At 31.9% G+C, this 20,676-nt stretch overlaps 1 protein-coding gene across 3 annotated transcripts; it reads left to right on the forward strand.

Annotated features, from left to right (window-relative positions):
* The first annotated feature begins 452 nt into the window (after window positions 1-452).
* Window positions 453-15,516, forward strand: LOC134707400 (HSPB1-associated protein 1 homolog). 3 transcript variants are annotated; one of them, XM_063567110.1, is made up of 8 exons: window positions 453-584; window positions 6,638-6,818; window positions 7,481-7,659; window positions 8,547-8,683; window positions 11,507-11,639; window positions 12,209-12,328; window positions 13,651-13,767; window positions 14,652-15,516. In XM_063567110.1, the coding sequence occupies exons 2-8, from the start codon at window positions 6,656-6,658 to the stop codon at window positions 15,387-15,389; spliced, it is 1,587 nt and encodes a 528-aa protein (XP_063423180.1). In that variant the 5' UTR covers window positions 453-584; window positions 6,638-6,655; the 3' UTR covers window positions 15,390-15,516. The 3 variants fall into 3 exon arrangements, with proteins under 3 accessions (XP_063423180.1, XP_063423181.1, XP_063423182.1); XM_063567111.1 differs by lacking the exon at window positions 453-584 and adding an exon at window positions 2,623-2,662; XM_063567112.1 differs by lacking the exon at window positions 453-584 and having other exon boundaries at window positions 6,709-6,829.
* The last annotated feature ends 5,160 nt before the right edge of the window (window positions 15,517-20,676 follow it).

Consider the following 20,676-nt stretch of genomic DNA (forward strand, 5'->3'; position numbering starts at 1 on the left):
TCGACATATCTATACTAAGCGCAGACTCAGAGATATACATAATACGCAAGCTACATATTTATTAAGATATTTGAGCTTTATCTAACAGGGAGCAAAAAAGATCAGCCACACACATACAGCATACCCACCCTCACTTCACTTTTTTTAATGACTGTATTTGTCCTATTAGAATCGAAATTGTTGGAAATTTACACATGGCCTATTTCTTAATTGAAGACAATTGGGTAATGTCATCTTAATATGCAAATAGTGATTAATTTGCATTTTACTGTGTTATTATTAGCACCCAATTATTCTATTTATTTTTTTAAGCCTATAAATTATTTTTCTCTGTAATTTAATTTTCAACCCACTACTGCAGTACTGTATATTGAGCTATTGTTTTGTATTTTGTAATCCCCATCATGACCCTCTTGAACGCATTTCCGGATTCTCCGGACTTGGGTTCGTTTTACATTTATTTTTGAATATCCGGTTTGGGCTTCCGGTTTCTCTTTCGATTTGGTTTTTGATATCACGGTGACTTGACTTATGCGGATGCCTTATAAAACTCCTTACCCTAACGTTTGAAATCCATATCAAAGGTATGTATTCCCTTGCATGAGTTTTCAGATCGCTCCTCGAATCGAAATCGGGAAATACAGCCACTGTCCAAGTCTGTTCTTCCTTGCTTAGGACTGGATTCTTTAAAAGTATGTTTTAAGTCCACTAGACGGATAATGAGACATCAATTCTCCTATAACTATTTACAAATAAAACGTTCCGAATATATACAGTTTAAAACTATGTACACTTGCCTGCTGTCTATGGTGTTGGTTTCTTGGGTGCACTATTCTTGACTAGTTGTCACACATCCAGGTGTTTTAACATAGTGGTTGTTTGTTACAAACCTGGTGGCCCTCCTTTGCACTTGCTCTAAAAGGGTTATGTCCTCAGTGGTGTGAGGGTCCCATGCAGCACTAGCATATTCTAGAGTTGGTCTGACCAGAGATATATAGGCTGCATTTCGTACATTCTTGCTGCATTTTCGAAAGTTACGCCTTAGGAATCCGATGGATTTGGATGCTTTCTTGGCAGTAACATCAACATGATGTTTCCATTGTAGGTCTTCACTGAAATTTACTCCTAGGTATTTGCTGGTTGGTACAGTTTCGAGAGTGTGGCTATGTTACTTATTAGCTAACCGGGCCCGAAGGGCCAAGTGAGCTTTTTCATCACTTGGCGTCCGTGGTCCGTCGTCTGTCGTCCTGCGTCTGTCGTCCGTCGTTAACTTTTACAAAAATCTTCTCCTCTGAAACTACCTGGCCAAATTAATCCAAACTTGGCCACAATCATCATTGATGTATCTAGTTTAAAATTTGTGTTTTGTTACCCGGCCAACAAACCAAGATGGCCGCCATGGCTAAAAATAGAACATAGGGGTAAAATGCAGTTTTTGGCTTATAACTCAAAAACCAATGCATTTAGAGCAAATCTGAAGGGGTAAAATTGTTTATCTGGTCAAGATAGATATCTGCCCTGAAATTTTAAGATGAATCAGACAACCCATTGTTGGGTTGCTGCCCCTAAATTGGTAATTTTAAGGAAATTTTACTGTTTTTGGATATTATCTTGAATATTATTATGGATAGATTTAAACTGTAAACAGCAAAAATGTTCAGCAAAGTAAGATTTACAAATAAGTCAACAGGACCAAATGGTCAGGTGACCCCTTTCGGAGTTATTGCCCTTTATAGTAAATTTTTAACCATTTTTCGTAAATCTCCATGATCTTTTACAAAAATCTTCTCCTCTGAAACTACTGGGCCAAATTAATCCAAACTTGGCCACAATCATAATGGATATATCTAGTTTAAAAGTTTTTTTTTTTTACCCGACCAACCAACCAAGATGGCCGCCACGGCTAAAAATAGAACATGGAGGTTAAATGCAGTTTTTGGTTATTACTCAAAAACCAAAGCATTATATAGAGCAAATCTGACAATGGGTAAAATTGTTTAACTGGTCAAGATCTATCTGCCCTGATATTTTGAGATGAATCGGACAACTCGTTGTTAGGTTGCTGCCCCTAAATTGGTAATTTTAAGGAAATTTTGCTGTTTTGGGTTATTATCTTGAATATTATTATAGATAGAGATAAAGTGTAAACAGCAATAATGTTCAGCAATTTAAGACCAAAAAATGCGGCAAAATGACCAAAATGGTCAATTGACCCCCTAAGAAGTTATTGTCTTTTATAATAAATTTTTAACAATTTTCATAAAATTTGTAAATTTTTACTAACATTTTCCACTGAAACTACATGGACAAGTTCATTATAGATAGAGATAATTGTAAGCAGCAAGAATGTTCAGTAAAGTAAGATGTACAAACACATCACAATCACCTAAACACAATTTTGTCATGAACTGTCTGCTTCCTTTGTTTTATTCACATATACCAAGGTGAGCGACACAGGCTCTTTAGAGCCTCTAGTTTGGATTTACTGTTGGTGCTTATGCGGATGATAGTGCATTTTTCTGGATGGAATTTCATCTGCCATTTGGTTTCCCAGTCTTCCAGTGCTGAAGGTCCTGTTGTAGTTTGGCTTCATCCTGGGAATTCTTGATATGGTGGCAGTTGTCAGCGAATAGTTTGACAGTTGAATGTTGAACTGTTTCTGGTAAGTCGTTGATAAATACTAAGAAGATTAAGGGTCCTAACACAGTCCCTTGTGAGACCCCTGAAAGTACTTCTCCCAGTGTTAACTTACAGCCCTTGACTACCACTTGTTGTTTCCTGTTTTCTAAGATAGCTTATATCCATTTCAGGTTTTCATCTCTAATGCCATAGTGGTTCAGTTTGTTACTTTGTCAAAAGCCTTGGCAAAGTCGAGTAATATTACATCCACTTGATCTTTCCCTGATTTAAGTTGTATGGCAATTCCTTCTATTGTTGAGGTTAGTTGTGTCTCACAGGATCTACAAGCTCTGAATTCATGTTGACTATCTGTTAAGATGTGATGTTTTTCCAAAAATGTGATGACTGAACTGTGGATGATGTGTTCGAGAACTTTGCATGAAATAGATAATTTGCTGCTATATGAGTTTCTCCTTTTTTTGAAAAGTGGGACTATTGTTGCTTCTTTCCAGTCATTTGGTATTTCACCGTGTGGTTTGGTAAAGATGGGAAAGGATGGGAGCCATCTCATTTGCTGCTTCTTTAAGTATTAGTTCTGGAATGTTATCTGGTCCTGTAGCTTTTTGTTGTTTGAGGTTCTTTAAAAGCTTGTATACTCCATTTCTGTTTATGTTAATTTTACCCATGGTGGGATATGGGCTAAGGCCTTTGTTTGGTATACTAGTCATGTATTCTTTAGTATAGACTGATTGAAATTGGTCGTTTAAAATTTCAGCCTTTTCAGAGCTTTCACTATGTAAAAAAACGTCTTTGTTGGTAAGAGCAGAAACACCTGATGACTCTTGTTTCTTACTTCTTACATATGTGTAGAAGTGCGTAGGATTTTCTTTGAAGTCATTGCTGACAACATCTTGGATGTACTTTCTATGAGCTTTTCTAGTCTCCTTTTGGGTGTTTGCTTTCAGTCTTTTGTACTTTTCCCAGTTGCTTGGGTTATTAAATCGTTTAGTTTTGGAGTGAGCTCTTTGTTAACGACATGCCAGACAACCTCAAAAGTAGTATTCGCATCTTTGCAGATAACACTATTGAGTAATAAACAATTCCACCATTACATGACTGTCACACCCTTCAATCAGACCTACATAACTGGAACAATGGGAGCAAGGATGGCTTATGTCCTTTCACTCAGACAAATGTGGAATCATCCACAAACATGACATACCAAGAAAACAAACCAATCATCTATAAAAAAAAAAATCACATTACATGATTTTTGAAATTATTGTAAATATGTTTAGTTTTTAATTTGTTTCCCTGCATTGCCCTAGTATGTGCCTTCTTGTAATCTTGAAATTGAGAAGTATTAATATGTAGATGTAGGGAAGTGCTCCCTACGACCCTCCTATGGATAGAAACAAGTGCCTCTGCACTGCAACGACAAAGTGCACAACTAAGTCAGTCATTGACCAGGTTAGTTGGTACTGAAATTATCTGGATACATACAGTGAAAAACAGGACATTGAACTCTTTAAAAATGACCAACATAGATACATATATCTTCAATTTTATGAAGATATTTATCATGATACTAAATATTAAAAAGTTACACTTGCAATAGATACCACAACACCAGCTCCCTCACTGAAATGTTACAAACTCTAAACTGGACAACCCTAGAAAAAGACGAATGAGAACACACATAATCTATTCCTATGAAATTATACACCATTTATTAGCTATTTATCCAACAGACTTATTCATCCAATCTGACACATAAAGACAAAATTCACACAATTATTCCTACAGACCAATACAAACATCTAAAGACTCATAAGAGTACTCATTTTATCCTACAACGATATTACAATGGGACCTTCTGCCTTTAGCTGCAGTAAAATGTATTACGCAAGACTGTTTCTGAGAACAGATCCCAATATCTGTTCTCAACAAACATATACACATATGAATTACTAATACCATGTAATAGTTTTAACTAAAATGTATAGTACAAAACAGAAGAAAAAAACACTTTTGGACTTTTATTTGTATATATTTAAATGTAAATAGAAATAATATATCCCATGCAAGCGTGGCATAGTGACATCAGTGCCAGGCACATTATCAACAGTATGTTGATGGATTACTGAACTATAAACATGATAAAGAAGAAGAAGAATTTGCTTGTATTATTCTACACTCATAAACCTGTATGGCCCAATCTTTTAGAGCAAAACTATGCCCTGCAGATTTCAACAAGATTGGACAATACTTTGTTACATATAGCAACATACAATATCAGAACATGTAAACTAACAGAACAATTTGTTTCCTGATACATATAAAAGCTTAAAATTAATGCGTAAAATAAATTCCTATTCTTAATTTAAATAATTTATTGCATTACATAAAAAAAAGTCTTTGAAAAAGGAATCAGTTTGAAACAGAATAAAATTTTGCTAAAATTCATGTATGATTTTGGCACATCAACTCAACTCACTGCCTAATCGTCCCACTTTTCCACCAATTTGGCCCACGTTCTAGCAACTAGATCCTCTTAAAAAGGGTTGAACCCCTCTTATGAAAAAAGCAAAATCCAGAAGATAATAATCCTGCTTACTCTCTGCACTTAAAAAAGAAAAAGAGTAAAATTTGGTTCAATTGATAATGTCCAATTTAAAAGTTTTCAACTTATCCCTTTTAAAATCTAAGTTTTCTTTAAGAGTTACTGATTTGTTTTTTAATCAATACTTTAAACACTTGAGAGAAATGATTTTTTTTTTCTAGAATATTTTGCTTAAAAGTTTTCAAAGTTCACTCATTATTTCATGTAAAAATAGTTAGTTCATAGATATCAGTTTTTTGTGGGGTTCGTTTTGCTTTAGTCTTTAGTTTTCTATGTTGTGTCTTGTCTACTATTATTTGTCTGTTTGTCTTTTTCTTTGAAGCCATGGCTTTGACAGTTTATTTTTGATCTATGTGTTTGACTGTCCCTCTGGTATCTTTTGTTCCTCTTTTATTTCTCATGGAATCTTATTGACAGCATTGTTTTTCATTTTACTGTTTAATTCAAGTTGATGTCTGTTTTGTAGAAATAAAGAAAACAGTTTAAAATGGAAAAATGCAAAAACTGTAGACTTGACAATAATAGCAATCACAAAATGACTACTCTACCTTCATATGACTTCACCACTTTTAAATTGTTTAAAGTCATAAGAAACCTCAAATTAAAAAAAAATATGCATATGTTTTTTATAACAAAATGGATAGTTTTCATTATACAACTTATGTACATATACTTTTTTCTGAGGAAAATTCTTTAATTTGTCCACATTTTGAAGAAGTTTACTTATTTTTAATTGCTTGCTTCCTGGAAGCAATTTGTCGACATATTTTCCGTATGCATAGTGACCCGAGCGAAACCCACCTCGTAAAAATCTAGTGACCAATACGCATGGATCTGTCATTGAAATAAACAGATATCTGATTATACATGTTAAACACGTGCTCAGTCAACACCCATGCTTTTTGTGATTTGTTTACTATAAGGTGACAATTGGTAAAACTCGGCTTCAAAACACGGCATTTAATGAGCTATAAGCCATATTTGTTAAATCATATCAAACAGAGAGAGAAAAAAAAGACGATTATGATGATATATTTGCGAAAATAATGATAAAATCATGCACAGAGGACTAAGTTTATGATGTTTACATGCATTGGTTCAAGAATTGGACAAACATTATTTTTCACCACTCACTCGTTTCATATGACTTTATAAACAAGTCCATATAAATTTGTTGAGATCAATTCCAATTGCAATTTTGGTAAAACATTTTAAAAATTATTATTGATCATTATTGTGAAAGGGCAAATTCAGACTATAGAATTAATTTAAAAACTTTGCTGCTTAACCTTTATTACTTGTGTGTACCTAATCAAGTTTATTCAAGAATTTAGAAATGTGTCATCTATTCATATAAATATATATATTTTACATCAAATTTTATGGTTGTTACAGATTATCTTACATGTTACCATGACAACTTTAGAAGCCTTGATTTCATCCATGAAATGCCCACCTATTGTTTTGTCAAACAAGATTTCTGATTGGCCAGCAAGAAAGTGGACACCAAATTATTTAGCCAGTGAATTGACAAATCAAAGATACAAATGTAAAATTGCTCCAAAGGATGAAAATGGTAATAAAAATGTAATTATCAAAATTTGATATGCAAATTACAGGCTTAGTTAATTATTTACTTTCAGGAGCATATTACATACAACAAAATGTATTGATTGCTTCACTTTATTCCACATTTTCAAAGACTTGTAAACTATATGTGAATCTCAGACCAAATATTCTCATGTGGAATTTGAGTTTAAATTTCATTTCTTAAACATGTTTTATTTGAACTAGAAATCAAGTATTGTATTAAAACACTACTGAAATAATATTATGCAAAACAGCACAATGCAACCGAATCAACATGAATTTCAGCTTTGGATTTTTGTTCATTATATTTGAAAATAACTTCAACTGAACGAAGTTTAATTTTAGTGAGTAATTGTATACCAGTATATATAAATTACAAAATTAAAGTATGATATAATATTTCAGTGATATATGTAATAAGTTGTTACCTTCTTTTTCAGTGCAATGAACATGAAACATGATAGCTTTAAATATTCAGATTTAATAACTTCTGTTTTGCTATTGGGACATTCTGATCCAACTTGTCAGTGTTTTTATAAGTTATTGCGAGTAGCAATTCTTTAATACTCCTGGAAATAGCAATACATTTTATTTTGGTGACCATCAGATCAAGTCTACCAGATGTCTAATTTTTATTATTTTTTGTAGTTTTGTGGGAAACAGAATGTGTCCATGAGGAGGTAACTCTACAGCAGTTTGTGGAATGGGATTTAGGAAAGCCAGACCAAAATAATCCATTATTTCCTTACAATAAATCAGATATCACCTGTTACATAGACTACAAATACATGAAAGATTTGTTTATTGAGAAAACAGATCACCTGAAAGTATGTTAGTTATCTCACTTAGTCCGTAATTTTTTTTCTGTTTATTATTTTCACTCTAGAGTACTCAATTTTTAACCGTACTGTTTAGTTTCTTCAAGATTTGTAAAGTTAGCACAGTATTATAATAGATAAAAAAAACCCAACAAATTGGTAAATATATGGAAGCTCTGTCTGCACAGTCACAATTTTGATAACATTGGCAAATTCATATTTTAGGTGTAATACCACCAAATCATGGTATGTCACATCCGGTTGCATACGAAAGTAGGTCTAAAAAAATATTCCCTTGAATTTGACCGTTGTAGGTAATTTATCCTACATTTTATTGCAGTAAAACTATTTCTGTGTCATAAACATATGTCTTGGGTATTTCAAAAGACCATTATTTTTTAATTGTGATTTCTATAGAAAATTTTGTAATCTTGAGGTTACATGGTGACTAAACCTTGTACACAGATAGAATAAGGGGAGAAATTTGATTGGTTAACTTCCAATGATGGTTATTTTCTTATATGCAATGAAATGTTATTTGAAACTTTTTCCATAGAACTGGACAGGATAAAACTTTACTCATGCCAAGTATTTCTTTATTTGAAACAAAGATAAATTCTGCACATTTTTTTGAAAAGTGCAAATTTAACAAAGACTAATAGGGGGAAATCAATGGTGGTATTACACCTTTACAGCAATATTTATTAGTTACATAACCAGTAAAGATGATATGAAGTAAGTGTTTTCTGGTACCCTGTGCTGTAGTGATGGTAGATATATGTATAAGCTGTAACCATAACTTATTTTTTTTAAAACACATATTGCGAAGAACATATTTCAGGTTTAAAAAAAATAATTTTAGAATGAAAAAGATATAAAAACTTTCTCTTTTGTAGGCAGTTGATTGGAGTGTTTTTGGGTTAGACAACAGAGATGGACATGCCAGTACTATATGGATTGGAAGTGAAGGCTGTTACACTAATTGTCATTATGATACATACGGTTTCAATTTGGTCGCTCAGATTTGTGGTAGGTAGGTAGAACTTTTGAATTATTTCTTTAAACATATCATTTGGATATAAATCAAAAGAGAAAAATGTTGATGAGACAGCTTAGTCTTCAACAACACAATCATGACAATATTTAAAACACAATATTGTTGATTCAGAAAAAAACGATTAATCTTTTTATACGACCAGAAAAAATGATAATTTTTTGGTCGTATATTGGTATCACGTTGGCGTAGTCGTCCATATTTGTCGTCTTCCGAAGACTTTTGGTTTTTGCACTATAACTTAAGTAAAAGTAAATAGAAATCTATGAAATTAATACACAAGTTTTATGACCATAAAAGGAAGTTTGGGATTGATTTTGGAAGTTTTGGTCCAAGCAGTTTAGGAATTAGGGGCCAAAAAGGGCCCAAATAAGCATTTTCTTGGTTTTCACACTATAACTGTAGTTTAAGTCAAAAAAAAATCTATGTAATATTGACACAAGGTTTATGACCATAATAGGAAGGTTGGGTTTGATTTTGTGAATTTTAGTCCTAACAGTTTAGGAATTAGGGGCCCAAAAAGGGCCCAAATAAGCATTATTCTTGGTTTTCACACAATAACTTTAGTATGAGTAAATAGAAATCAATGAAATTTAAACACAAGGTTTATGAACACAAAAGGAAGGTTGGAATTGATTTTGGGAGTAGACTTCTCAACAGTTTAGGAAAAAGGGCCCCTAAAAGGGGCCCAAATAAGCATTATTCTTGGTTTTCGTATAATAACTTTAGTCCAGTGAATAGAAATCAATGAAATTTAAACACAAGGTTCATGAACACAAAAGGAAGGTTGGGATTGATTTTGGAAGTTGAGTTCTCAACAGTTTAGGAATTAGGGGCCAAAAAGGGCCCAAATAAGCATTATTCTTGGTTTTTGCACCATAACTTTAGTATAAGTAAATAGAAATCTATGAATTTTAAACACAAGGTTTATGAACACAAAAGGAAGCTTGTGATTGATTTTGGGAGTTTTGGTCCCAACAGTTCAGGAAAAAGGGGCCCAAAGATTTTAAAATTAAACTAAGATTGATTTTAACAAAAAATTAATTCTTGGGGTTCTTTGATATGCCGAATCTAAACTTGTGGATTTTGATTATTGGCCCAGTTTTCAAGTTGGTCCAAATCATGGTCCAAAATTAAACTTTGTTTGATTTCAACAAAAATTGAATCCTTGGGGTTCTTTGATTTTCTAAATCTAAACATGCACTTAATTTTTTTATTTTTGGCCCAGTTTTCAAGTTGGTCCAAATCATGGTCCAAAATTAAAGTTTGTTTGATATCAACAAAAATTGAATCCTTGGGGTTGTTTGATATGCTGAATCTCGACATGTATTTAGATTTTTGATTATAGGCCCAGTTTTCAAGTTGGTCCAAATTGGGGTCCAAATTTAAACTTTGTTTGATTTTAACCAAAATTGTATATATGGGGATCTTTGATATATGCTTAAACTAACCATGTTTTTAGATTTTTGATGTATGGGCCTAGTTATCAAATTCGTTCACATTGAGGTCTCAAGGGCTAAAATTGAACTTTATTTGATTTCATCAAAAATTGAATTCTTGGGGTTCTTTGATATGCTGAATCTGAATGTATTTAGATTTTGGATATTGGACCATAATAGGTAACGTCCAATTTAAAATTTAAAATTTTTAAGTTTAAGTTCTTAGATCACATTCACTATGTGTCATAAACCTGTGCTGTGTAAACTATTTAATCACAATCCAAATTCAGAGCTGTATCAAGCTTGAATGTTGTGTCCATATAAAAAAGAAGATGTGGTATTATTGCCAATGAGACAACTATCCACAAAAGACCAAAATGACACAGACATTTACAACTATAGGTCACCCTACGGCCTTCAACAATGAGCAAAGCCCATACCGCATGGTCAGCTATAAAAGGTCCAGATAAGACAATGTAAAACAATTCAAACGAGAAAACTAACGGCTTTATTTATGTAAAAAAATGAACGAAAAACAAATATGTAAAACATAAACAAACGACAACCACTGAATTACAGGCTCCTGACTTTGGACAGGCACATGCATGAATAATGTGGCGGGGTAAACATGTTAACGGGATCCCAACCGTCCCCCTAACCTGGTACAGTGGTATAACAGTACAACGAACTATAAAAATCAGTTGAAAAAGGCTTAACTCATCAGATGGACAAAAATACAAGTGGACATGGCCAGGTACTTATACATAATTGCCCCAATGTTCAGGGTTCGAAATCTGCGGTCGTATAAAAGTTGCGCCCTGCGGAGCATCTGGTTATTATTGTAGTAAATGCTTCGTCAGTTTTGCAAAAATTAAAACATTTATCTGCATCATTTACTTATATTGCAATTATTTAATAACATTTTTCATAATCATAAATTGTTCAAAAATCGCAAATAAAGATGCACACAAAATTTCTGAATTAAATGAAGTCCTTAAAATCAGTTCAGAAAGTAAGAATAAAAATATTTTTACTATAAAGATATACAGATATATAAAAATAGTAACTGTCAATTTTTTATTTTTTTTTAAATGAATGAAGGATTACTTAGTAAATGCAAGCTCAAAGTATGGTATTCGTTGACAGTTTACTTGTCTAATCATTTCATTTACAAATGACTTTTAACTCAAATCATGGCAAATTTGTGTCTAAATATTTTTTTGTTTACTATAAACATTAACAAAGTAAATGAATTTTATCAGACAATTTATCTTTTTATTTCTAACATGTTCTTAGTTATTAACATTAGATATTAGAAATGATTTACTTCTGAAAGAATTTCATCAAATTTATATAATTGTAGAAAGAGATGGACTTTATTTCCACCATCAGATACCAAGTCTATGTATCCAACAAGGATTCCTTATGAAGAGTCTAGTGTTTTTAGTCAGGTCAATGTGAAAAAGCCAGATACCACTACTTTCCATCTTTTCAAGGTAGAGATTAGTAAATGCATAAAAACATTGATTGTAAATATATTTTTTATATAAACAAGGGATTTTTTTTTACGAAACAATTATGAACTTTATTCCTAAAATCATTTGAATTTTCTGAACTATTTTTTTTGTTCTTTAAAGTAGTGAGTTCAAATGTATCACAAGTAAATCACAATAAAATCTTGCTTGACAAACGGAGGATTTGATGCCCAATTATACTTAATAGTATGTCAAAGTTTTCATTTAGACAATAAGTAAATGTTGAATATGACCATCTGCATGTGCAACTTGCTATCAAAATTATATATTACATTTCTATTGTAATAAACTCCTGGTTTAATTAGTTGCACACTTTCTTCAATATATATAATAGTTTGATGGTGTTATTTTTGTTATTTAATTTCAATATCCAGTTTTATGAAATACTAGAAATATTCGAACATTTATAGTTTAATGAAAAAGACATAAACAAATATTCAGTCTTGTCCGTTTTGGTTGAAAAATATTTCATCATCTGACCCATTTCATAAAAATGAAAGTTGAGTTATTGATGTGTTTCTGATTTTCAGAATTCTCATCCCCATGTGGTGATTTTAGAACCAGGCGATGTATTATATGTACCTAGACATTGGTGGCACTTTGTTGAGAGTTTAGAGACATCTATCAGTATAAATACATGGGTGGAAATGGTATGTTTATATCATGATTTTGTTAAATGAAGAAATCTGAAAAATATGAATTGCTGTAATTGAAAGTAGAAGGGTCAAGAAATATTAATGAAAAAAACAATAAGATTTTTATCTGATGACAGAGATTTATTTCACAGTTACGTCATAATATGTAGTTATCTAAAAAAAAAAATGAAAAACAAAGATTTTGTGCAGTCTTCCATCTTTATTTCCACATTGGAACATTGTGAGCAGCCAAGAGACAACAAAATAATTGAAAAGAAGCAATGTTATAACTATTGACATAATCTCACCAAATATAAAATTGTTATTTGGGTGCACCACATACTTTGCCAATCTTCATTTTACTTAAAATTTGGTGAAAAACAAAGAAAATTAAGAAATTTTACAAAGTATGCAAATTTTGTCATGGTTTGTTGCCATGGTAACTCTTTCAATGTGAAATTTCTTTTATTTTCTGAATACCTTGTACTCTAGTCAAGTTTGTGCAAATTTAAGAATCATGATGATAATGTATGATAACTTTTAAATTTGCAGTAATAATTGGGCCAAATAATGTAAAAGTTAAAATAATTATAGGTTACCACATAGCCTGCAAAAAATGACCAAAAAACCCATAAATGCTCTCCTCAAATAATATCTTCCAAGTATTTAAAAAAGATATTGTTAGCTCACCTGGCCCAAAGGGCCAATTGAGCTTTTCTCATCACTTTGCGTCCATCGTCCGTCGTCGTTGTTTGTTAACTTTTACAAAAATCTTCTCCTCTGAAACTACTGGGCCAAATAAAACCAAACTTGGCTTCAATCATCATTAGGGTATCTAGTTAAAATGTGTTACAGGTGACTTGGCCAACCAACCAAGATGGCCGCCATGGCTAAAAATAGAACATAGGGGTAAAATGCAGTTTTTGGCTTATATCTCAAAAACCAAAGCATTTACAGCAAATCTGACAGGGGTAAACTGTAAATAGCAATAATGTACAGAAAAGTAAGACCTTAAAATAAGTCAATATGACCAAAATGTTCAATTGATCTCCTAAGGAGTTATTGCCCTTTATAGTCAATTTTTTACATTTTTCATAAAATTTGTAAATTTTTACTAACTTTTTCCACTGTAACTACTTGGCCAAGTTTATTATAGATAGAGATAATTGTAAGCATCAAGAATGTTAGGTAAAGTAAGATCTACAAACACATCACCATCACCAAAACACAATTTTGTCATGAATCCATCTGTGTCCTTTGTTTAATATTCACATAGACCAAGGTGAGTGACACAGGCTCTTTAGAGCCTCTAGTTTGTTTTGTTTTTAATAATTCAGGATGAAGACAAAGAAAGTCATGTGACAGAAGCTATATCAAGAGTATTGTTTGGATGTATGATGGACATTAAAATAGGGTCAGTGGGAACAAATACTGACTGGATTAATCCAGGAGAGGTAATAAAATAGACCACTTTTGAGTTAAGTCCTTCATTGCAAAATTTTGTCCATTTTGCAAGCTTTAATGACATCATTTATTTAACTGAGGGTTTGCCAGATGCATTTCTGCATTATTAAGTTCATCAAGCACCTTTGTGATGGTCATTACCCAGGATAAAATAGAAATAATGTTTGATGTGTAAATACTTAATCTCAATTCAACAATAACAGCCGTGCTGATGAACAATTATAAGAATTTAATTTGACGAATAATTTGTGCAACATAGCATCATATTTGTTCAACCACTCACTCAACATGATAACAGAAATAACAATGCTTCTAAATAAATGAACAATAAATTCTAATATTTTGGATGGAAATGCAATGAAAACCAAAGTTGTCTATTGCATGAAATGTTCAAATGTGTGTTGATGTAGAAAGGTCATATATGATGCACTGAATATGAATTCAATGTTTAAAAACTTCTTTCAGCTATTTTCATATTAAGATAATAAACAGCTTTGTAAAATTATAAAACTAAAATTAAAACAAGCAAAAGAAAGGAAAACTTTTGAAAAAAAGTGATCTATTTATATATCAGTGTATGTATTTTTGTAAAGAAATGATGTCACATTGATGTAGAGAACATTACACCACATGGAATTCCATGAAGCTCTTGGTTTAATATTTGCATTTTTGAATTAACACACAGTATGAAAAATAAATTTGTATCTGCATATCAAATGCTCCTTTTTCAGTGATTTTGATACACAGTAGGTCCCTTGCTACCGACTCTTTACAATGTATACTGGTGTATATGTTTTTGACTAAGTTAAAAAAAAAAAAAATACTTGAAGTGTTAAATGGAATATGTGTATACTTACTTTTTTCTATTTTACAGGAAGTCCATGGTCATGATGTTAATTTCAGATATCTTCAGAAGGCTGTTGATTCATATAAGAAAGCAAAAGATAAAAACAATCTGTCTAGCAATTTAAATAAATTTGCATCCCATATAGGAAAGTATTGTGATTTAAAAGTTTCAACCAATGAAACAGCAGCTATTCCAAGTAGAAATAAGTTATTTTTTCAAGATGCTGTTGACAGTGGAAATAATAAAGAAACTGACCAGAGTTTGAAAAGAAAAGTCGGTACCAGTCCTAGAAATGAGCATAAAATACAACGGAAAGATTTCGAAACTGAAAACTTGAATGCTGATATGGAAAATTACCATGAATGCCTTCACCACAATATCTTATCATTTAATTCTAATTTAAAAGTGCTGGAACCAATGTCATATGATTTGTATGTAAAGGAGGTCATTTGCAGTTATCATTCTGAACAGGAGACAATGTATGATTCTGACATTGATCTACCAGAATTTACGAAAAATACATCACAAGAATTATTAAATAATTGTCAGCAATGTCAATTATCATGTGACAGAACTGAATTAGAAACTGCTCAACAGTGTCAGACATGTAACATGAAAACATCAGCTTCAATACAATTTTCACAACAGAAAATTGACTGTGATGACAATTTAACAGTTGAACATTTTTCTAAAATTTTATTGCATCCTGATGTTATTAAGAAAGTTAAAGAGTTAATAACAGAACCCTTTGACATGCTAAGATAACAAACATTTTTAAATACTTTCATGTTTTCAATTCAATTCCTTATAAAAGACACTCTGTTTATGTATAGGAATCATTGGCCTTTATTATTGCCAAACACTCAATACATTATATGTCTATGGTCAAACATTCAATATATTCTATGCCTATGGTCAAACATTCAATATATTCTATGGCCAAACAGACCATATATTCTATGCCTATGGCCAAACACTCAATATATTCTATGGCCAAACAGACCATATATTCTATGCCTATGGCCAAACACTCAATATATTTTATGGCCAAACACTTACTCAATATATTCTATGGCCAAACAGACAATATATTCTATGCCTATGGCCAAACACTCAATATATTTTATGGCCAAACACTTACTCAATATATTCTATGGCCAAACAGACAATATATTCTATGCCTATGGCCAAACACTCAATATATTTTATGGCCAAACACTTACTCAATATATTCTATGGCCAAACAGACAATACATTCTATGCCTATGGCCAAACACTCAATATATTTTATGGCCAAACACTTACTCAATATATTCTATGGCCAAACACTCAATATATTCTATGCCTATGGCCAAACACTCAATATATGCTATGCCTATGGCCAAACACTCAATATATGCTATGGCCAATATATGATGAGATGAATACTATAAAAAATTACATATGCCTTTATATTCAACTTCCAGTAGTTTATGTTCTAGACAGGTATATGTTAAAAATTTAAAGATTCATTTGTGTCTGTCCTCAGCAAAGTAAAATAGGCAAGACTAAGGCATACTGTTTAGGTCAGTGGCCTCAACAGTGAATTAGTTTTGGTTAAATAAGTTTAAGGGAACCGTTAGTTAACAGGTTAATGATATTTGGTTTATTAGCATTGCCACATCTCATTTGCATTTAGATTATTTGGTCAGCTCACTCAGTATGGTCTATTAACTTTGAACACAATGTGTAATTTATATGATAACAAAAATGTGTCCCCAGTACACAGATGCCTCTTCCCCACTATCATTTTCTATGTTCAGTGGACTGTGAAAATGGGGGAAATCTCTAATTTGGCATTAAAATTAGAAAGATCATATTATAGGGAACATGTGTACTAAGTTTCAAGTTGATTGGACTTCATCAAAAACTACCTCGACCAAAAACTTTAAACAAAACCTTAACCTTGGCAGGGCGCACAGATGGACAGAGGAACAAACATATTGACGGATGCACAGACCAGAAAACATAATACCCATAAATAGGGCATACAAATTGTGTTGAGGTCAGTTTAAGGAGAACCACAATTGGTTATTCAATGATAAATTGGTGTGCAGTTGAATTAGCATATCTACATTTCATATTCATTGAGATTTATACATGTTATTTTCCAATCAACCATATTTTTAAATGATTGTGGTCTGTCATGTGCACATAGACAAAACTGTACATTTGATTGTGGTCTGTCATGTGCACATAGACAAAGCTGTACATTTGATTGTGGTCTGTCATATGCACATAGACAAAACTGTACATTTGATTGTGGTCTGTCGTGTGCACATGGACAAAACTGTACATTTGATTGTGGTCTGTTGTGTGCACATAGACGAAACTACATTTGATTGTGGTCTGTCATGTGCACATAGACCAAACTGTACATTTGATTGTGGTCTGTCATATCCACATAGACAAAACTGTACATTTGATTGTGGTCTGTCATGTGCACATAGACAAAACTGTACATTTGATTGTGGTCTGTCGTGTGCACACAGACAAAACTGTACATTTGATTGTGGTCTGTCGTGTGCGCATAGACAAAACTATACATTTGATTGTGGTCTGTCGTGTGCGCATAGACAAAACTATACATTTGATTGTGGTCTGTCGTGTGCGCATAGACAAAACTATACATTTGATTGTGGTCTGTCGTGTGCGCATAGACAAAACTGTACATTTGATTGTGGTCTGTCATGTGCACATAGACAAAACTGTACATTTGATTGTGGTCTGTCTTGTGCACATAGACAAAACTGTACATTTGATTGTGGTCTGTCATGTGCACATAGACAAAACTGTACATTTGATTGTGGTCTGTCGTGTGCACACAGACAAAACTGTACATTTGATTGTGGTCTGTCGTGTGCGCATAGACAAAACTATACATTTGATTGTGGTCTGTCGTGTGCGCATAGACAAAACTATACATTTGATTGTGGTCTGTCGTGTGCGCATAGACAAAACTGTACATTTGATTGTGGTCTGTCCTGTGCACATAGACAAAACTGTACATTTGATTGTGGTCTGTCGTGTGCGCATAGACAAAACTGTACATTTGATTGTGGTCTGTCATGTGCACATAGACAAAACTGTACATTTGATTGTGGTCTGTCGTGTGCGCATAGACAAAACTATACATTTGATTGTGGTCTGTCGTGTGCACATAGACAAAACTGTACATTTGATTGTGGTCTGTCATGTGCACATAGACAAAACTGTACATTTGATTGTGGTCTGTCGTGTGCACATAACTTAGTTAGTAGTTTGTTCTTCCTTCTTTTGAACAGGTTGTCTTGATCATGTTTGACTGTGAGTGTGAGAGGTCATAGGTTCAAACCAAAGACTTTTAAATTGGTATTTGCTGCTCTTCCCCTAAGGAAGTGGCATTTAAACTGGTAGGCTCTGAGTCAGAATAATGTATCCAAGTAAGGTGATATGTCTACATGCAGACTGTAACCTTATGAATCAGTCAGTCTTGTATAAATTAGGGTAAATATTCATATTACATTAACATGTTCTCGTCTTGAATATGCATATCAATTTGCTGCTGAACGTTGAGCATCAATCCATCATCATCATGTTAAATCCTATGGGTACTTGACATTTAGATTTTTCCTTGTAAAGCCATCTGCTTAGTAATCTTATAGTCTCATCCTGGATAATGTTGTCTTAAATAGGAATTGTCCAAGATTTTAACTGGATCATATTGCATTCATTACATTTAACAATAAAAACCAAGAGGCAATAAAATTTGTTTAATCAATTTAGGTATTCTATAAATTAATAACAAAGTAATATTCCATTTTAAATGCTAGTCTGGTTGAAATAAAATAAAACATGACAAGAAAACTTTAAATAAAAAAAACAGCAACTTCAATCTGGTTATATATATAGAATGCAAATCTGGTTTGTATGTAAAGAATAAAAAATACAATAAAAACAGCCAATATTTTTAGAATTGATTAACATGAAAATTTCAACTACCTAAGTAGTTTTACTTAATATTAGAACACAATTTTCTAAAGTTTTGAATAAAATATACTTGTTTTACACTATCAAAAGATGAAACAGAAGAAACAGTTTGAAAACTGTCAATATCTTTTTATTTGTAATTAGAGAAGAGAACTTTTGTTATTTGGATTATGAAACATGACTTAATATTAATGAAAATATGTTTTCCTTAGGTATTGTTAGGATTTCATGGTCTTAAATATGAAACTCATATAAATTGATAACTTACAAAGAATTAAACTGTCATAATTTGCACAAGCAGATGTACCAATCAATATAAATTCAAAATAAACATGCAAATGCAAGGTAAAAATAAACAACTTAAATAGTAATGTATAGAGTTTTGATTCAGTATAAATTATTTATTAGAAATTAGACATGTTCCTTGATTTTCCCAATGCTAAAGTTGTTTTGTCCCAGTACCAATTATTAACATTCTAATCTAACACCTATTTCCATGAAATTCTTAAAAATATATGTAGTCTGTATAATAGGTTCACTACTCAAGGTTAAAAGCCACTTTGTCATTTAAGATAATATATCATTAGGACAGGTGTGTAGACATCAAGATCAAGAGTCATAAAATGTGGCAGAATACAAAACAGGAAATAGTTCTCTTTATAACTGACTATAAGGTGGAACATAACACTACAGGGAGATAACTCTGTACAAATCAGCTGAACGATTTAATCAAGTTCTATTGTTATAAAGGAAATATTAAGCTTCTCAATGATCAAAATTGGTCCTTGTCATTTGCTATATATTCTAAGAAGTGTTTTCGATAAAGTGTGAGATTCAATTTTTTGTGATTTTTTTATATTTTTGTAGGGTCAAAATAATTATTTTGTCAAAATTTTATGAAAGTTAAATTAATTTAAGTCAAGGTGTTTTGTACCATCTTTATATTTAATGACACCTGTAAACAATAAATATTATTATGGTAGATAATGTAGTCTTATCGAGATATTATTGTGTTCTTAATATGTATATAAGTAGTCTACACTATGGTTTACCCTTAAACTTTCCTGTGAAGGGATGAAAGTAAATGCTTTAAACTGAAGACAGCTAATTTCATATAATTTATGGGTAAAACTGCTACGGTAGCTCCTTTTGTATTTAATAAAATTGAGGAATAACTTTGCCATAATAAGCAATCTTCTACAAGAGTAGCACTAATCTATAATGAAAGTCAACTTATAGGGATTTCCTGTTAAACAAAATAACAAAACAAACAGTCCTTTCAATTACATCAATAGAAGTATCAAATAAATAAAACCATTCAAAAATGTCCATAAAAAACCTCAACATCAGTAAAAACTAGGTTAAAACACTAACAAACAATATAAATATATATCAACAACAATTACTTGTACAAAAGTTAATATTTTTTACAAATGAAAATGATATTACTTAGTATATCTATATATCAAAGTTACTAGTACATTAAACTTTGATTTAAATACAAATTGTACTGCATGTTAATGATAAAAACTTGGAGATTACTAAAGCAAACCAGATGAAATGAAAATCAAAGTGCTTGTAAGCACAGAAGGGTAAAGATTGCATTAATTTATCAGTGGGAGGTAACATTAAATATTGCATTGTCAAGTAGTTGATTCAACTACAATTCTGAACAATGGGAGATAATTTAAAATTTCTAAAGATGACTTTCACAATGACATCCTTTATATTTTTAGAACAGATATTAGATTCCTGCACCTTGCAAAAGTTATGTAATTTTCTTGACAGGTGTAACATCATTTTGTGACTTGAATATCTGAGCATGTATTACATTGATAATTTCTGGAAATGTTCATGGATAGAATGATAGAATGTTATGATCAATGCACTACATTTGTGTATCAAAAAGGTAATGATAAGTCTTGGAACATTAAGTCAGTAAAATAGGGTTTTGATTGCAATCTTTACCCAACAATACTCTGTGTCTACTTATTTACCAGATATTGCTTTTAATGACAAATCAGCAGATTATTGCAATGGATAA

Source organism: Mytilus trossulus, chromosome 2, assembly GCF_036588685.1.
Source record: "Mytilus trossulus isolate FHL-02 chromosome 2, PNRI_Mtr1.1.1.hap1, whole genome shotgun sequence".
In the NCBI taxonomy this organism is placed as follows: Eukaryota; Metazoa; Mollusca; class Bivalvia; order Mytilida; family Mytilidae; genus Mytilus; species Mytilus trossulus.

What these genes read in the sequence shown, in the direction of transcription:
- LOC134707400 (XM_063567110.1), top strand. Translation starts at nt 6,656, where the DNA reads ATGACAACTTTAGAAGCCTTGATTTCATCCATGAAATGCCCACCTATT. An exon ending in GTCGCTCAGATTTGTGGTAG is followed by an intron (nt 8,684 to 11,506) that starts GTAGGTAGAACT and finishes ATATAATTGTAG; the next exon opens with AAAGAGATGGACTTTATTTC. An exon ending in CTACTTTCCATCTTTTCAAG is followed by an intron (nt 11,640 to 12,208) that starts GTAGAGATTAGT and finishes TCTGATTTTCAG; the next exon opens with AATTCTCATCCCCATGTGGT.